This window comes from Megalobrama amblycephala, linkage group LG1 (genome assembly GCF_018812025.1).
Source record: "Megalobrama amblycephala isolate DHTTF-2021 linkage group LG1, ASM1881202v1, whole genome shotgun sequence".
NCBI classification, from domain to species: domain Eukaryota; kingdom Metazoa; phylum Chordata; class Actinopteri; order Cypriniformes; family Xenocyprididae; genus Megalobrama; species Megalobrama amblycephala.
In genome coordinates this window covers 31,980,238-31,998,736 of record NC_063044.1, presented here as the reverse complement: position 1 = coordinate 31,998,736, position 18,499 = coordinate 31,980,238, and the positions used below count along the sequence as shown (strand labels likewise).

The following is an 18,499-nucleotide window of genomic DNA, read 5'->3' as shown; positions in this document are numbered from 1 at the left end:
AATTTTACAGATTTTATTTATACTCTAACAACAACATTACACACTAACTAAAGTTTGAAACATGGGATCACGAAGAACGGGACCTTTAAGACGGAGCAAACATTGATGCGACTTACCAGCTGGACGAGCTATGAGACTCTGATTATAGAGCTCCGCCCCACAATATCATGTGCACTAACGTAAGTGACGCAACAGCCAATGGCGAGTTTCACAATTTATGCTGAATTTAACAATAATATTTTTAAACTCTGTTACACACATATATATATATATATATATATATATATATATATATATATATATATGTGTGTGTGTGTGTGTGAAGAGTTTGGTTCCAAAACGTGATAAATGCCATTTTCAAAAAAATTGAGTTTCCGCCAAAATCAGTATTGTATCTGGTCGGTATTGAAAAGTCATTTATTAATTTAGCACAGAATGCGATATCCGTTGTGTTGTTCTGTCATGTTTCCTCCCTTTCTTTCCAAAACGCGACAAACGCCAGTCTCCTTTCTGCAGAACACGATATATCTGCTCAACCAATCACAGCGCACCATTCCACGCACTAAACAGTAATGGCGGCGTGCTGAATACAGCCGGCATCCTAGTTTTCCTTATCTGCTTTGTACTTTGTGATCAACAAAAACAGAAAAATGAATTCTTTTGACGACATTGATGAACCTGTGGTGGTTTCTACGGTGGGGAAGAAAAGTCATTGAAATGTAATCGTTTACGTGAGGATATTAAGAAGATGAGGCACTCGGTCAAACTGTTGCTTGTTCCACAACAGCATCAAACTTCTGTCACGGTCCACAAAACTGAATCATGGACAGTTTTCAAAAACCGTTTTTTACCAATGTACTCAGCAAATGTGTTTATTTTAACCGTGCGGTGGCGCCAGATACTCTTTAATCGGTAATGACAAATAATTCATAACATTAACAAAATGACCCATTAAATTCATTTTGGGAGCGACGACTGAATGTACTTTTAGTAAAATGCCTGTATATAAGATTAGTATTGGCAATCGCATATTTAATGATGCCCCAAAATAGGCAGTTAAAAAAAATTAATAAAAAAAAAAATCTATGGGGTATTTTGAGCTGAAACTTCACAGACACATTCAGGGGACACCTTAGACTTATATTACATATTTTGAATACACGTTCTACGGCACCTTTAATATCCTGATTGACTTGAAAAAAATGTTGGATGAGGAAAGTAAAATTAGTTATGAATGGAGTTTCATGTGGACTTCATATACTCTCCATTTCATTGCTGTTTTTTTTTTTTTTTTTTAGATGATTTTTCATTCCTGTGGGTTTGTGTGAATTGGTGTTGAATGTGGTGTTTTCCACTGTGGTGTAGATGTCATATTTGCACATTTGTTGTAAATGCTGCATTGATGTGATGTTTTGTGTTGTATTTCTGTGTGCCGCTCACTGTGACAGCTTGTGCGTCTGTCAATTGTCACAATTGTTGAGCTCCAGTGACCTGTAGAAACACAGCTCAGACTTGGCTCACAGTCATTTCTCTTTTTAGAGAGAGAGGGGACATTAGTTCACTCGGTTCACAAAGACAACATGGAAACCCATGACAGCTTTAAGTGGGAAAAATTTCATTGTTTAGCCTCAGCTGTGAATTAAGTTTTTTAACACTTCAGCTGGTACATTTTCCAAACATTATTCTTTTCATCAAATAATGGTGGAAATAACTACTATAGATCTCAACCCACAATTATATCAATAAACTCCACTCCCGTTTGCAGACACGTTCAGCACTTCTTGTATCTATAAATACCTTTATATATAGGCATCATATGGTATTTTTCATATGAAGATACATTTTAATCTGGCTATGCACACATATCTCAAGGTTGTTTGATCTTGCAAACCAATTCCACATTTAGTTTTCTATATTTTATATCAAAATGGAATTCCCATATAGTTTCCATATGCATTGTATATGTTAAATATCATGTTCATCCTCAGATTTATATTTAATTAGAAAATAAACAGCAAGCTGTCTTTTAGCAGATGCTTGGGTTAAACCTGTAAACAAACACACACACACTTTGTTATTCTACTGAGCTAATGATATTTTATATCCCCTAAACATAATCAACACAGAAACATTTTGGCATTTTTAATTAAAACATTGTTTAGTATGTTTATTAATCTGTTTACCTCAAAGTAGCTGATTTCGGGTTTCACTTGTGCGGACATTTGGTCTGCATAAAACCTCTACACACATGCATACACATCTAAATCATTATTTTCATTGTCTAAACAACTAATGATATAAAGAAGAATATGCAGCTAGTTGTATCCTGTATACATTCACCTGTGCATTCTATGATCCATCTGCTTTCTGTTTGACAGTCTGCAAGTGAGAGATATTAAAGAGATGTAATGATTGCAGGCGCTGAATAATGTTAAAGCAGATCTGATGAATGATTCAGCCATAGCTGCTCTCTTACGACCAAGAAAACCGATATTGCTTTGGATGAATAACCGTAAGACTCCTTAAGGACCATCTACATTTGTAAAATTCTAGACTAGCTCAGAGCTCTGGTTCTCTGCTCAGACTGCTCGAGTGTGCTCTGACCAGCTGTGTGAGGAAACTGGACGTAATTTGAGAACTTTAAAACCGTATGTATTTATTAATGCAATTTATTTATTACTTTATTGTGTATTTGTGGCCTAACTGTTTTTTTTTTTTTTTTTTTGTTTTTTCCCTTTCATGTTACTTGACAAACAGTGCAGTTCCTTATTGGTTAATAAAATGCAACCCGGTCTCATACCTGTTGGAATGTTTTCACGAGACCCAAAAATACGTACCACTGCGTACATATCACTGCAGTTTCTAACAGAAATGAACACTAGAGGCAGTAAAACAGCAAGCGCTTTTAATCGTTTTCATACACAGTTACGATTACAGGGTCAGATTATAGATTAATAAAGACTTGTTTTCATGTCTCCTTGCACAATATTATGTTATTAATGATTTTTAAACAAATATATTTTGGACTTTGCATCACTTAACCAGCTCCATATGTTTCGCTTTTTTGACATAACAAGCTTGCTCGGTAGCTCAGCTGATACGGAGATGTACTCCGATGAGGAAGCCCAGGGTACGAATCCCGTAAAAGGCGTCAAGGTAAAAGAGCTCAAAGAGAGATCTAAACAAGCTAAAACGGCACGATCACGGATGCTTTTTATGTCACATTTGCTTTTGTTAACACAATCGGGTAGATTTAGGTGTAGTTTTGGTGGTACATTATTTTAAAATGCAATGGAGTGCAAATTTCAAATCAGAACTGCAGTGATTTGTATAAAAACGAACATCATAAAAACGTACCATATTCACGTTTATCTGTTTCGGCAAAAAAAAGAAAAAAGAACACGCTTTTAGCGCCACTCAGTGGACATTTCACATCGAAACTGTATTGATATGTACGTATTGGTACGTATTTTGCGACTCGTGAAAATGTTCCCACATACGTTTTTCTAATGAGACTGGGTTGATAAAATTAGATGAAATACATGAAGTATATTTGTGTAATTTAACACATTTAATTATTGCAGGTTTGCATAATATTCTGGTTTTGCATTTCACTGTTTTAATTCATTTTGAGGAATACTGAATCAGAAATAGTTAACCCTGGGTCATTCTAAACCAGGGATGGACAACTCCGGTCCTGGAGGGCCAGTGTCCAGCAGAGTTTAGCTCCAACCCTAATCAAACACACCTGAACCAGCTAATCAAGGTCTTTAGGATTAGTAGAAAGTTATAGGCAAGTGAGTTTTTATCAGGGATGGAGATAAACTCTGCAGGACACTGGCCCTCCAGGACCGGAGTTGTCCATCCCTGTTCTAAACACAAGATAAACAGAATCCTGTGTTAGCTTGTTTCACGTTTCACACTGCTCATAATTTACCCGGGGTTAACTATTAATCCTGGGTAATTCATAAACTGACATTGTAAAATTCCTAAACCCTGGGTTAACATTCTTATTTGCATATTTGTGGCATCAGTGTCATTGATTGGATAAACGCAGCATGCAACCTGTTTACATAGGTTAGCTCTAGCATTGAGCATCCTCATATTGCCGACTGTACTATCAAGTCTCTTCTTCACTCAAATTGTTACGTTTTCTGTCAGCATTTCACATTATTTCTCTCAAACACTGAATTTACTGTTTATATAGGTAAAATGTGCAGCATTTCTGTGACTGAAATATGAATACGCGATTGGTTGTCTATTGCTAGCGTCTAGCTGCAACATGGTAACACCGCATTGTTTCACACTGTACATGTTTGGCACTGCAATGCGGGGTTAACCCAGCAAAAACGATGCTAACCCCACTTCTAAATTACAAGTGTGAAACGTTCCTTTACCAATGGTTTAAAAGCGGTGTTTAGAAAAAAAAGATAACCTGGGGTTAAGCGCAGTGTGAAAAACCCGATTTAGTCTAGAACTACATTAACCATCACGTTCCTACACTGCACACAACACCTCTGCACTTACTTCCGATTTCTCTTAGCATGGGGACAGGAGATCTATCAGTCATAAAATGGGAAAAACAAAGTAACTTGTATTACTTATTTGAAAAAGTAACTCAGATATTTTGATATATGTGTTACTTTAAAAGTTACTTGAAAGAGTAATCTGATTACGTGACTTGAATTACTCGTAATGTGTTACTCCCAATACTGGTTGGCAGGCATTGGTGGTAACTCTTTTATATTTACTTGACAAAGTGTTCAAAGTTTGTGGGAAACTATTTTCAAACTGTGTCTTGACAAGATAAAAAGCTACTCATACAGGGAAATTAAAACCAAACCAAACCAAAATAACTTCATTAACTTCAACCAACATTTCTTTTGTGTTTCTCTTCCCGTATTCAGGGTGTTTTTATAGAATGGGAGAAAAATGTAATTATATTTTTTTTAATAAAGAATAAAATCGATAAAATCAACATTTCAGTTTCCACATTTAGTTCCCATGGTTCTTAATTAGTTAACACCTGTTCTGTTTCAGTTAATCATCCCCTGAAATGCTCATACTTGTTTTACTTTAAAACAAAGTTTGTAATGTTTAATTTGATTCATCTGGAAGATTGTTTGGTTTGGTTCATGGCTCAAAACTATTGATTTATTTATTCTTTTTTTGAATACCTACAGAGAAAATGAATGTCAAAAATACTGCCAGAACCAAGGCTGCTGAGAAAGTGGGTGGTCACTGTTGTGCTCTGTATAGCTGTTGTGTTCTCTGTTTCTGCAGTATGCCTGTGTGTTTGCCCCTGCACTGCTCTTTGTTCTTTTCTATACTGCATCCATCACTGATTCATGAGGGAAGCAGACATTTTGTGCAAACACAGGCTTTGGTTATGCCTTGGATTAACATGTCAGTGCTAAATACAGATGTAAAAAGGGTTTGTGATCACCTAAACTACAATTAAAGGTCAGAAATCACATGTGATCACATTATATTTGCAGTGTACTGTGAGTGCTAATGTGTCCTGATACTATGTGCCTCACCCTTGTGAAAAATAAGTGTGCTTCGTTATTGTGTTGAATGTGCTATTGTAGTGTACTGTTCTTAAAACTGCAATTTGAAATAATGTCAAATGAAAATATTTACTATAAAGTAATCTTTTTTTATTTTTTATAGTAAAGTAGATTTGTAAACTTTAAATCTTTTCAGTTTTAACTGTGTGTCATTTGATATTACATATAATGTAATATATTGTGTATATTACGAATGTGGTTTTGGCATTTTGGCATACAAGTTTCAATAGAAATTACATTAGAATTACATTATACAAGTATATCATAAATGCTTGTCAGTACATTCATAGAGCATATTTCATAGACAATAGAATTATGAAATTACATATAAATGTGTACTTAAATCCTACTTAAGTGGGTTAAAAGTTTGATGAACTAATTGCATTTAAAATGAATTTAAACTGCAAAACATTTCCAATGAATTGTAAATAACATGCAGTTAAGTGTATGAAAACTTAGTTCAATTCACACTTTTAAAGTACATTATTTCTGTTTCTTTTAAAAGCATGCTAAATTATAAGCTTTTTTTTTTTTTTTTTACAAGAGCTAGACAACAGTGAAGGTCTGGCAGCCCACCTGTGTATTAATCTCTGTGCTAAAACAAACTTGTATTATGTGATAGCTTTAAAAGAAAATAGCCATTTGAATGAAAATACTGGAAAATCACAAACATATATGAGCACATTAGTTCAGGAAACATCTTCAGTATGTTCTGATGTTCATCTATGAGCATATGAGTTAAACAAAAGGTTAATCGAGTTGCTTTGGACCCAGGTACCTAGTTTATGCAAGAGACCACCTCACTTACAGAGGTGACATTTATAGAACAAACATTTGCAGACCAGGATCTAAAAAGCTTTACCTATGCCTGAGTATTTGCATAAATGAACTGATCATTGGTTAAGGAAAAAGGTCTTTCCAGTATTGTCTATTAGACCCCAGGTGTTATGGTTAAAGGCGCTCACATTTTGACATTTCAGATCAAAATAAGATCAAAAACCTTTGGTATTCGGAAAATTAATTTTAACGGAGCCCAACCTGCATAAGATTGTCATGCGTTTATTGCTCTTTTCCCATTTTCTGTAGATGAAAGATGTGGGTGGGTGGGTGAGACCATTCCAGAATTCATAATGAAATATCAGAAGCCAGTTTAGCAGCAGGTCTGTGGCATCTTACACATTCTCTGCTGAAGCATCTGCTGAGAAACACCAGAGGCTTTGGATTTGGCAGCTCCAGTATCCCTGGAGGACCATCCCAGAGAAACTCTCCCAACTGACAAATGGTATCAGAAAGGAGGAGGTGCAATCCTCACGCTCACCTCCTGCATGCATGTATGGGTTTCAGGAATACCCTAGGTTATGGTTACAAAGATGGCTTTATCCGAAATCCTTTTCCTTGTGGGGACATTTGTTGGTCCCTATGAAAAAAAAAAAAGCTTATAAATCATACTAAGTGATGTTTTTTTGAAAAAGTAAAAATGCAGAAGGTTTTCTTTATTTAAATTGTATTTTATTTTATTTTATTTTTCACTTTCTCAGCCCCTCAGCTAAAATTAAATGATAGTAAAACCGCCAGTAGGTAGCGGCAAATTTATAGGCTTGTTCGACTTTAAGCAGCGCTGCACAGACCAATCGGTGTATGGCATCAAAGTTCCACGAGAGCGATTTGAGAGCTGATGGCTCTGTATGCTTTTGAATCACTCTCGCGAACAAGTCTTAACAAGTAAGTCATTGAATCATGCAGTTAACTCTTGCTTATGTGGTATGGCTTATAAATAATGACAACAAGAACTTATACAAAGACATTTTTGCACCATATCTTGGATTTTGCTGGCATTTTTATTGATTTTGGTGGCATTTTTGCCCCACGCCCCCATTAATTTCTAACCCTAGCGTGAGTGGCATGATGGCTGGGGGCCGAGGCCTCTTCTGTCGCAAGGCCCATTTCAAGTGAAGCAGGTGAAACATATAGCAAAGGCCATTACTGTATTGGAAATCCTGACATTAATGCAGAGAATGTAAATGAAAGAGTCACTCAAATATCTATATTGTATCACAGCAAGAAATACGAGTTGCGTTGTTACGCATGAAATGCAGAAGACTGAAAAGTTCTATCAATGTTGATGACTGCCCTCAAACTTTCAAATTAAAACTTACTTACTTGTTCTTTCTTCACTTTTAGGTCACTTGGCGTGCCTCCAGGAAGAGGAAGCTGTCCTCTGATTGGCCCGTTGCCCTTTGACCTTATCTATACAGACTACCACGGCCTGCAGCAGATGAAACAGCACATGGGTCTTTCGTTTAGACAGCACAGGTCAGTTTGAGCCATTGTTTCAAAAACTGAGCTGCCTTTCTGTCTTCTGAACCTCTGGCTGAGAAGAGATTAATGATGCTGCACTGTGGTAGCATTTGTTTTGCAGGTATAAAACTATCAACAGAAAAGCACATTTACAATGTTTTAAACTCCTGTGTCTGCAAACAGCTTTTATTATCTTTTGTCTTTTTTTTTCTTTTTTGTCTTTTCTAGAAGGAGAAACACATTTTACAAAAGCTACAGGCAATACTAGCCTCAAACTTTTAACTTTTAAATGCATGAATGTTTTGCCAATCATTATTACATATTTGGGTCTATATCTAACACAGATGGCTCTCTAGCTGCCGCAGTAGTATAAAACTCTCCTGATATTTTAATAGCAACTACAAAAGAATAAAATAAAGCATGTTTCGTTGCCTTTTAGAACTTGGAAGGGTTCAGTTTGAGCAGATGCTTTTTACCATCATCACTGTCCTCGTCAGAGCTCATTTCCCAGTACATTCCGGATCTGGCTCATATTCGCCATCTCAACCATATTCTCTACATACTATCGTTTTCAACGTCTTCAAAATCAATACACCAGATCCATCAAGTGACAGTGACATTGATTATGTTCAGTACTAGCTCTGCAATAAATTGCTGATACATTTCAAGTTTTGCTGACGATTCAAGTTTTGCTGACGATTCATCCTTTTCTTTTGTTTTCTGCCTGCATTAACTATGAGTGAAATGTAACTTTATCATTGTGTATCAGACATTGCCACCTTGAGGAATAAAGGTGAATTGCACTTATTCAGTCATTAGAGATACAATCATTGTTGCACAGACAAAACAAACTTTACTTACACAATTACATACCATGGGTCGCTAGCGACCCTATTAGTTTTTACAAAAAAAAATAAATAAATAATAATAGAATAATAATAGAAAACATACATTGTTTTATAATTGTATTTTCCTGTTATATTGTTTATAATGAATAGATTGAGGAATACTAAGAAGGTTGATGTCTAACTTAAAAAAAAAAAAATGAAAAAGGTGGAGGGTAGTGAATGATGTCCCAGGTCGATAAAGACCTAAGAGTTATTTAAGGATCAATGTAAATTTCAATGTCAGTGTAAATTTCTTTTTGGCTTATAATTTTATTTACTCTTTATTGACTTGGTCAGGCCAACAATCTCACTATGTACTGTTGCATGAAGAGTTGTCCTTCAGTTGGTGGGTTAATAATGAATAGAGATGCACTCAGGTATATAAAACACTCATGATTACAGCATAATTCTTCAGAAAGTTACCTCATAAATTATGTATAATATTTGTCTCTCATCGCTCACACCAAGACTGCCACATGAATAATGTATTAAAATTATTGGAAGATCAATTAGAGGCTATTTCTCATTTGTCAGCTGTAAAATAAGTATGTCTTTATATCTCACTCTGAGAGAGAAAGAGACTGATTTGTTTTTGTGTAATAAATCAATGTAGCCTGTAGGATTGTTTATTGCAATGCAGTGTTTAAAGTCGGTCCAAACCTGAATGCTGGTTTTCTTCCCAAATGTCTCAAAAAGAGAAATAATTTAATATACGTCACACAGCTCATTTCATACAATTTTTATGTACCTACAACTCCAGAAGTGATAAAACCCCATAAATTCATCATAAAAATAGTGTAAACTCCTTTGAAAAAGAATTACACTTTAGCATACTTTTAGGATACTTTTATATTTTAAAAGAATATACTTGTGCAAACTGAATGTAATTCTGTCAGACACTTAAATGCATGTTAATTGAAATTAAAAGAAAATGTATTATAGCATAAATTTATATTAAATGCAGTTAGCTTCATCTTAAAGTGATTTTTTTGGCCAACTTAGTACATCTCTATATGTAATTTCATAATTGCTTCTGTTGAATTTGTTTATGGTTTAAGAATATACTGACATGCATTCATGGTAAACAAATGACATAATCGATTCAATACGCTCCTGTATATATTTTTCTACATCATAATATGTTGCAATAAACCTCAAATTCATTTTTTTTCCCCATGTACAATGGTTACCATCACTACCATTACTGATTTTATTATGGTATTTGTGATGCTTCATTGTATGAGTAGTTCATTCTCATATGATGAGCTCATAACACAATTTACATGGTCTAGTTTTTTTCTATGAGATTGTATTGTGATTCATCTTGGAGCTGGTTGGCTTCTTTATTGAGTAAGTCTTTGAAATTCATGGACAGCTACAGCTACAAAGGCCACTGAAAAAGTGTGTGGTCACTGTTGCGCCATGTTCCCTCATGCCGCCTTTTGGGAAGTGATTTTGTTGTGATCTTAAGCCTTAAACTTGTTTACCTCACAAAAATCAGAGTGACACTTTGTTGGGATGCAGCGGAATCCCTTTACAGAGGGCTGTGTATTCCCACTGCAGCACTTTTATAACTGCTGCCTGAAAGCATGTACAATCAGGTAGCTACAACCCCCATAATTCCACCCTTATAGCAATCGTTCACAGTTTTAAACCAGTTTTCTTTCTTCATTGGAATGGAAAAAGAAGTGTTTAGCGAATGTTTAAGCTGCCCTTTCCATACAGTGAGAGTAAATGATGACTTGGGGCTTTCAAGCTTTAAAGATTCCAAAAAGAACCATGAATTTATCATAAATGACTAAAGTCTGCTTGTCATACAGTAACTTTGTTTGAGGAACATACTGATTTTTAAAGGAATACACCACATCAATTTATCTCCAACTGCAATTGGGGCGACTCAACACTAGATAAATGTCACAGAAGATTTCTTAGTGTAGTATTAATACAGACTGTTTTTTCCCCTCCTCACATTATGATTACATGTAGTCAAAGTGATACTCATAATGTTTAATATTTTGAGAACATTTTGTAGTGTATGATCTTCTGCAGCTCAACACATTTGATTATTGCATTAGAAAGATCCATTTTCTCAGCATCCCTTGGGAGGACATTCTAAAACATGTGAAAAACATTTAAACAGATAATGTTCTGTCATCAATTACTAACCCTCACAACATTCCAAACACGTTAGAATTTAAAGGTGCCCTAGAATTAAATATTGAATTTATATTGGCATAGTTGAATAACAAGAGTTCAGTACATGGAAATGACATACACTGAGTTTCAAACACCACTGTTTCCTCTTTCTTATATAAATCTCATTTGTTTAAAAGACCTCCGAAGAACAGGCGAATCTCAACATAACACCGACTGTTACGTAACAGTCGGGATCATTAATATGTACGCCCCCAATATTTGCATATGCCAGCTCATGTTCAAGCCATTAGACAAGAGCAGGACGTCTGGATGTGCACAGCTGAATCATCAGACTAGGTAAGCAAGCAATAACAATATGGAGCAATAATAACTGACATGATCCATGATAACATGATATTTTTAGTGATATTTGTGAATTGTCTTTCTAAATGTTTCGTTAGCATGTTGCTAATGTACTGTTAAATGTGGTTAAAGTTACCATCGTTTCTTACTGTATTCACGGAGACAAGAGAGCCGTTGCTATTTTCATTTTTAAACACTTGCAGTCTGTATAATGCATAAACACATTCTTTATAAATCTCTCCAACAGTGTGTAACGTTAGCTTTAGCCATGCAGCATAGCCTCAAACTTGTTCAGAATCAAATGTAATACATCCAAATGAATACTATACTCACATGATCCGATGTATGCATGCAGTATGCATGACGAGCATCTTGTAAAGATCCATTTTGAGGGTTATATTAGCTGTGTAAACTGTGTTTATGCTGTTCAAGGCAAGCGCGAGCTCCGGGGGAGGGGGAGCACGAGAATTAAAGGGGCCGCAACCTATATATCGGTGCATAGTTAATGATGCCCCAAAATAGGCAGTTAAAAAATGAATTAAAAAAAATCTATGGGGTATTTTGAGCTGAAACTTCACAGACACATTCAGGGGACACCTTAGACTTATATTACATCTTTTAAAAAGAAGTTCTAGGGCACATTTAAATCTCATCATATAAAGTGATTGTGTCTCTTCAGAAGACTTAGATTAAACTGCATGATTCTTATGGATTACTTTTGCAAGGTCTTTATGAACTTTTTGAACTGCAGAAGTTTTGGGGAAATTAACAATGGAGGAACAGAAATTTTGGTAACACTTTACAATAAGGTTTCATGGTCCCACTTTATATTAATGGCCTTAACTACTATGTACTTACATCCAAAAAAAAAGTACAATGTACTTATTGGGTTCATATTGAATTGCAAAACACATTTTCAGCTATTGAGGTGGGGTACGGTAAGGTTAGGGAAAGCTTTGGTGGTATGGGTACAGTAGGTTTAAGGGTAGGGGTAAGGTGTAAGGGATGGGTCAACAGTGTAATTATAAATGTAATTACAGAAATTAATTACAGATGTAATTACATGCAGGTGTTTTTAAAATGTAAGTACAATGTAAAAACATGTATGTACACAATAAGTGCATTGCATCAAATGATTAATTTAAATGTAAGTACATAGTAGTTAAGGCCACTTAATATAAAGTGGGTCCCCCTATTGTAATTGCTTTGTCAGTTCTTCTTCTTCTCCGATATGAATCACATTTTTGAGGGCCTAAACATGCTTGAAAACTCAGAAAGGTTGCATACACGTCAGAAGTTGTGAAAATGTACTTCTGATATGGGTTTCAGAATTAGATCGATAGCGCCCCCTACAAAATTTCAATTAAGCACCCTTCGCGCTATGTTTCACGTACAAGTATGAAATTCGGTAGACACATGTGACAGCCCAATACCTACAAAAAAAGTGCCTTGGAGCAAACTTCGAAAACCCATGTTTGCAGTTCTTTCCATTTCCAGACATTGTACTTTAACAAACTCTTCCTAGAGATTTTATCAGATTAACATCATATTTGGTCAGTCTAATCTAAAGGCCTTTGTGACGTTAAATTACAAAGATCTAAAGTTTTCGCTGAAGGGTGTGTCCGTGGTGGTCTGACAAAATCCGATGTTTCGCCATGAAACAGGAAGTTGTTGTAACTAGGGAATACAATGTCTAATCTGCCCCAAACTTCACATTTTATTAGAGTCTTGGCCTGAAGACATCTACATGCCAATTTTCAGTTACAGGAAAAGACATTTTACACTGTGATTAACTCCTCATTGAGATTTAACCAGAACAACATCATATTTGGTCAGTCTAATCTTAAGGCGTTAGCAATGTTAAATTGAAAATGGCATGTTTTACACTGTAATTCACTCCCTGAAACAGATTCAAATATGCCATGAAGTACCAAACATACTAGAAACACATTAAATCATGCAACACTTGGCTAAGTGCTAATGTATGTGATTAACACCATGAAAGAGAAAGTTGTTGTAACTCATACAATGTCCGATCTGCTCCAGAATTCACATGTTTGATAATAGTCTTAGCCTGAAAATATCTACATGACAATATTCAGTTATAGTAATAGCAACAGGAAGTGACGTGTTTAACGCTGTGATGCACTACTAGCAACATACTAAAATATGCAATTGAGTGCTAAACATGCTACAAACATTCTAACACATGCTAGCAACACTTAGCTGAGTGCTAAAGCATCCTATTATTGTCATGAAACAGGACGTTGTCGTAACTCAAGCAAACAATGTCAAATCTTCCTCAAACTTCACGTTTGATAAGTGCCCTGGCCTGAAAACATCTACATGCCAAAATTTAATTCTAGTCATATCGCCACCAGTTGGTAGCAGGAAGCGACGTAGTCCTCCTATATTTATATACTTAAATGCATATTGCCCACCGTGCCCTGTTTTCCTAAAGCCACCAGGTTGTGGTGGCACGGGTCCGAGGGCCCTTTCATCGCTAATTGTTTATTTTTTGTTAACGTTAGTTTGTTCATGTTAGTTCACAGTGCATTAACTAATGTTAACTAATACAGCTCTTGATTTTAATAATGTATTAGTAAATGTTGAAATTAACATGAACAAAGATTAATAAATGCTGTAGAAGTGCAGTTCATTATTAGTTAATGTTAACTAATGTTAACTAATGAACTTTATTGTAAAGTGTTACTGGAATTTCTTGGTTTTTTCTTTTGTGTTTTGTTTTTGTTTGTTTGTTTCTGAAGATGAACAAAACTCATACAGGTTTGCAACATGATGACAGAATCTTCATTTTTAGGTGAACTAGCTCTTTAACATGTACTTTTTCTTTAAAATAATGAGTTTGCTGTGTTCGCAACAACTTAAGTTTTTTATGATGCCCATGTTTTTTTCTATAACAAATTACAAAGTCATTAAATGTGTAATGGCTAGTATTTTAAAATCTGTTCAGATTTTAGGAATCATTTAGTCTGATTACATCTGATATCTAATATATGTATATATTCAATCATATATCATTGATTATTTAAATCCCATTAATGATATTTGATAGCTAGAATGGATGGAAAGATTTAATGGCTTCAATTTCACTGTGCTCCTCACACAAAGCTATCATATATGGCCTCAGAAGACTTGGAAATTAAAAGCTTTACAGCGCTAGTCCATTTGATTTGCGCATTACAGTCAAATGATCTACTGCTGTGGTGCTTTTAATTTTGGAGCTTGTCAGCCCTTGGTTACTTTTTATTGTGTTGCAAGGAAAAAAAAAAACTTTCTCTGGTTGGGGAATGAGGCAATTTTCTTTTAAGGGGAAACAAATATGGTAATGTGGAAACCTTTCTGCTAATGTGTTTAATCACATTTACAAGATGCACATCGTTTTATTTGATGGAATGGGATGTGTGAGCATATTAGCTGGTTTGTGCATCACCAGATGGCAAAAATAACAGGTTGATGTTGAAGTGAAAATACACTTTTCCTTTTCTGTCTAGGTGCCACATCCGTGTGATCGACACCTTCGGCACAGAGCCAGCGTATAATAATGAGGAGTACGCCACACTGCATGGCTACAGGACCAACTGGGGCTACTGGAACCTCAATTGCAAGCAGTACATGACCATGTTCCGTGAGTCTATGACTGCTTATTATTCAGAGTGCAGGTGTATCCAAAGATGGACTTAGACAAAAAATATATAAATAAATAAAAACAGCCTAGAACATACTAGCTACTTGCTGTACTATTAATTCCCAATGGATAAAGCAGTCAAGTCAAATGACTTTTATTTTAAAAGCGCTTTATACAATGCAGATTGTTTCAAAGCAGTTTTACAATGATAAACAAGAAAATAATGATCAATGATGCAAACAATTTAATTCTGCTGTAAGGCAGCTCTAAAAAAAAGACAATAACGTCATTTTGCAGTTCAGTGTTGAAAGTCTATTTTGAGGTTACACTTTATTTTAAGCTGTCCATGTTACAGTGTAATCATATATTTAAGTGCTGAGTAATAACAATTAACTACATGTACTTACTATAGGATTAGAATTAAGATTAGGGTTTGGTTTAGGGTTAGTTGCATGTAATTATGCATAATTTATAGTTATTAAAGGGATAGTTCACCCAAAAATGAAAATTTGATGTTTATCTGCTTACCCCCAGGGCATCCAAGATGTAGGTGACTTTGTTTCTTCAGTAGAACACAAATGATGATTTTTAACAACAACCGTTGCAGTCTGTCAGCAGTATAAAGCTTGTGAAAGGTAACACAATTTATAAGAGTCAAAAAATATGCATAGACAAATCCAAATTAAACCCTACGGCTCATGGCGGCACATTGATGTCCTAAGACACGAAACGATCGGTTTGTGCAAGAAACCGAACATTATTTATATCATTTTTTACCTCCAATACACCACTATGTCCAACTGCGTTCAGCATTCGCTTAGTGAGGTCTGATCGTGCTCTGACAGCGGAAGTAATGTCTAGCACTCATTGAAGTCTATGCGCGAAACATCACTGCCGTTGTCAGAGCGCGATCAGACCTCACCAACCGAGTGCTGAACGCAGTTTGACATAGTGGTGTATTAGAGGTAAAAAATGATATACTGTTCGGTTTCTCGCACAAACCGATCGTTTCGTGTCTTGGGACATCAAAGTCGTCACGAGCCGCAGGGTTTAATTTGGATTTATCTATGCATATTTTTTGACTCTTATAAATTGTGTTACCATTCACTCGCATTATTTGACTGACAGACGGCAACGGTTGGAGTTAAAAATCATAATTTGTGTTCTACTGAAGAAACAAAGTCACCTACATCTTGGATGCCCTGGGGGTAAGCAGAAAAACATCAAATTTTCATTTTTGGGTGAACGATCCCTTTAACTACATGTAATATGTGTAACGGACTTTGTAAAATAAAGTGTTACTAAAAATGATCATAATTTTAATGGTAAAAGACTGTAAATATGCCATGGTAAAAACCTGTTAATTTGGTCAACAGTAAGTTTCTTTACTATACACAGTGAAATCTAATGGGACTTTTTTTATTTCATGTAATTTTACAGTAATATACTGGTACATTTACAATTTTTGGAAGTGAAAAAGAATGTCATCTGATAATTTACATTGAAAAACTGTAAATTGTCATTCCAGAATTCCCTGTGTGTCACTTCACATTTGATTATTTTTCCTTTAAATAACTGTTTGTTTATTTATTTATTTTTATCAGTTATGTACATTAAGTTTTTGTGTTATATTTTATGTACTTGTTCATCAAAATGGTGAGTAGCTTCTCTAATATATTTATCAGGCTGTATTATAAAAGACGTTTAGTAATTACAGTGCAGAAAATAAGAACAGTGAACAGTGATGTTTGGGTGAGTGTTTTGTGTCTTGGGCAACAGATGCTATAGGCACAGAGCATCTGTATGCAGGAGAAGAGCAGCAGATGTTCTCAGAGCTGGAGAGGGTTTGTCTCTGTGCAGCATATGCACAAATCTGCATCTAGTCAGTCTGAGGCACTGCTCCTCATTTAAATATATTAACAGAACACAGGATTGTCCGAAATTCCGAATTTAACAGTTTGTTCCCTTTCAGTTCGTGAGTGTGAATTTGAATTTAATTGGCCAGATTCCCCACAGGATGATAAATTGGAATTTGTATGGGAATGACAGAATTTCAATGCATAACAAAGATGAATTTTCAGTAAATATATCTTTACTGTAGAGGGATTTTTTTTTTCTCCTTCTGATGTGGCAGTTTTTTTCCTGAACTGAAAGTTCAGTGCAGTCAAAACAATTTGCAGTCATCACGCTGATCTTAATTATGTCATGAAAAACAACATTTTCTCCACTTTGGTTATGTATATACAAAAACAAAAATAATTATTGTGAGAAAATGAAGTGTTCTTCAACCAAAGTCCATAAAATGACATTTATTAAACGTAATAAAAAATATAAGTAAACTAAACAGTGGCATTTAAAACATTTTATTATTAATATAATCTAATGTTTCTATAAATAGTCCATGGGCCCTATTTTAACAATCTAAACGCAAAGTGTAAAGCGCACGGCGCAGGTGCACTCAGGGCGTGTCCAAATCCACTTTTGCTATTTTAACGACGGAAAAACGGTCCGTGCGCCGGGGCGCATTTTTGAAATGGGTTATCCCTATTCTCTTAATGAGTAATGGGTGGAACGTTCAATAAACCAATCAGAGTGTCATCTCCCATTCCCTTTAAGAGCGAGATGCGCTCGCGCCATGGCGGATTGCTATTTACATGGCGTACACGCGATGAGTCAGTTAATATATATGTGTGTGTATTGGCACGATTGTTCAATTAATTAGCCAATTTCGTTCATCATTATAAGTAGTAATAGGCTGAATTGAAAATAGATAGCCTAATTCTAATACACGCAATGACTATTCATCATTACATTTTTATATTTATGTAGCCTACACAATAATATTCTTTTACACTGTAATCCTTTTGTTTTTAATATTTGGCATGTTTGTGTGATGCGCATCCCTGTGTGTAATAAGCAAAGTCAACGCTCACTGTGGACGCGCCCAGAGGCGCAGTTTCTACCAATGCGCTCTAACAAAAAAATATTGCGCCATTGACTTTAGACTTTAGACCAGGTTTGAGTTGGTCTATGGCGCAGTCTATTTTCAGCTCCTTAAAATAGCAATGCGCCTGAACACACCTCTTTTTTAGACCAGCACGCCCATGGGCGCACTAACTGGCGCAAATGCATTTACTAATTTAAGGACGTGGCGCTGAACGGGAAAACGCGAACGGCGCCGGACGCAAACTAGCAAACACACTTGCGCTGCGCCTTGCGTCGCATTGCGCCGGGTGTATTATAGGGCCCCATATGTGCATGAGCAATTAAATTCAAAAAGAAAAAAATAAAATAACAAAAAAAAAAAAAAAAAAAAAAAAGATTTTGGTAGCATACCACTTTATATTAAGTGTCTTTAACTACTATATACATGCATTAGTACTTTTTCAGAGGCATTGGTTCCAGAAGTATTTTTTCCATTTATTTCTCCCATAGGGATTTCACCCAAAAAAAAAAAAAAAAAAAAAAAAAAAAAAGTCAGCTAGCTACAATGCAACTTTTATTTAGTGCAAAAAAAGGATTTGAAAATCAGACAAAAATATAAAGGTACAGGACTGTAATTAACAGCTTTAGTGATAGAAAGAACTACAATCCCA

The 18,499-nt window shown here is 35.4% G+C and overlaps 1 protein-coding gene across 1 annotated transcript in view; it reads left to right on the top strand.

Moving 5' to 3' along the window:
• The window catches only part of LOC125267911 (alpha-1,6-mannosylglycoprotein 6-beta-N-acetylglucosaminyltransferase B-like), a 144,225-nt gene that overhangs the window by 106,331 nt on the left and 19,395 nt on the right, over positions 1 to 18,499 (top strand). The window contains 2 exon segments of the mRNA XM_048189971.1: positions 7,752 to 7,883; positions 14,770 to 14,903. Of these exon segments, the coding sequence (XP_048045928.1) occupies positions 7,752 to 7,883; positions 14,770 to 14,903 (266 nt within the window).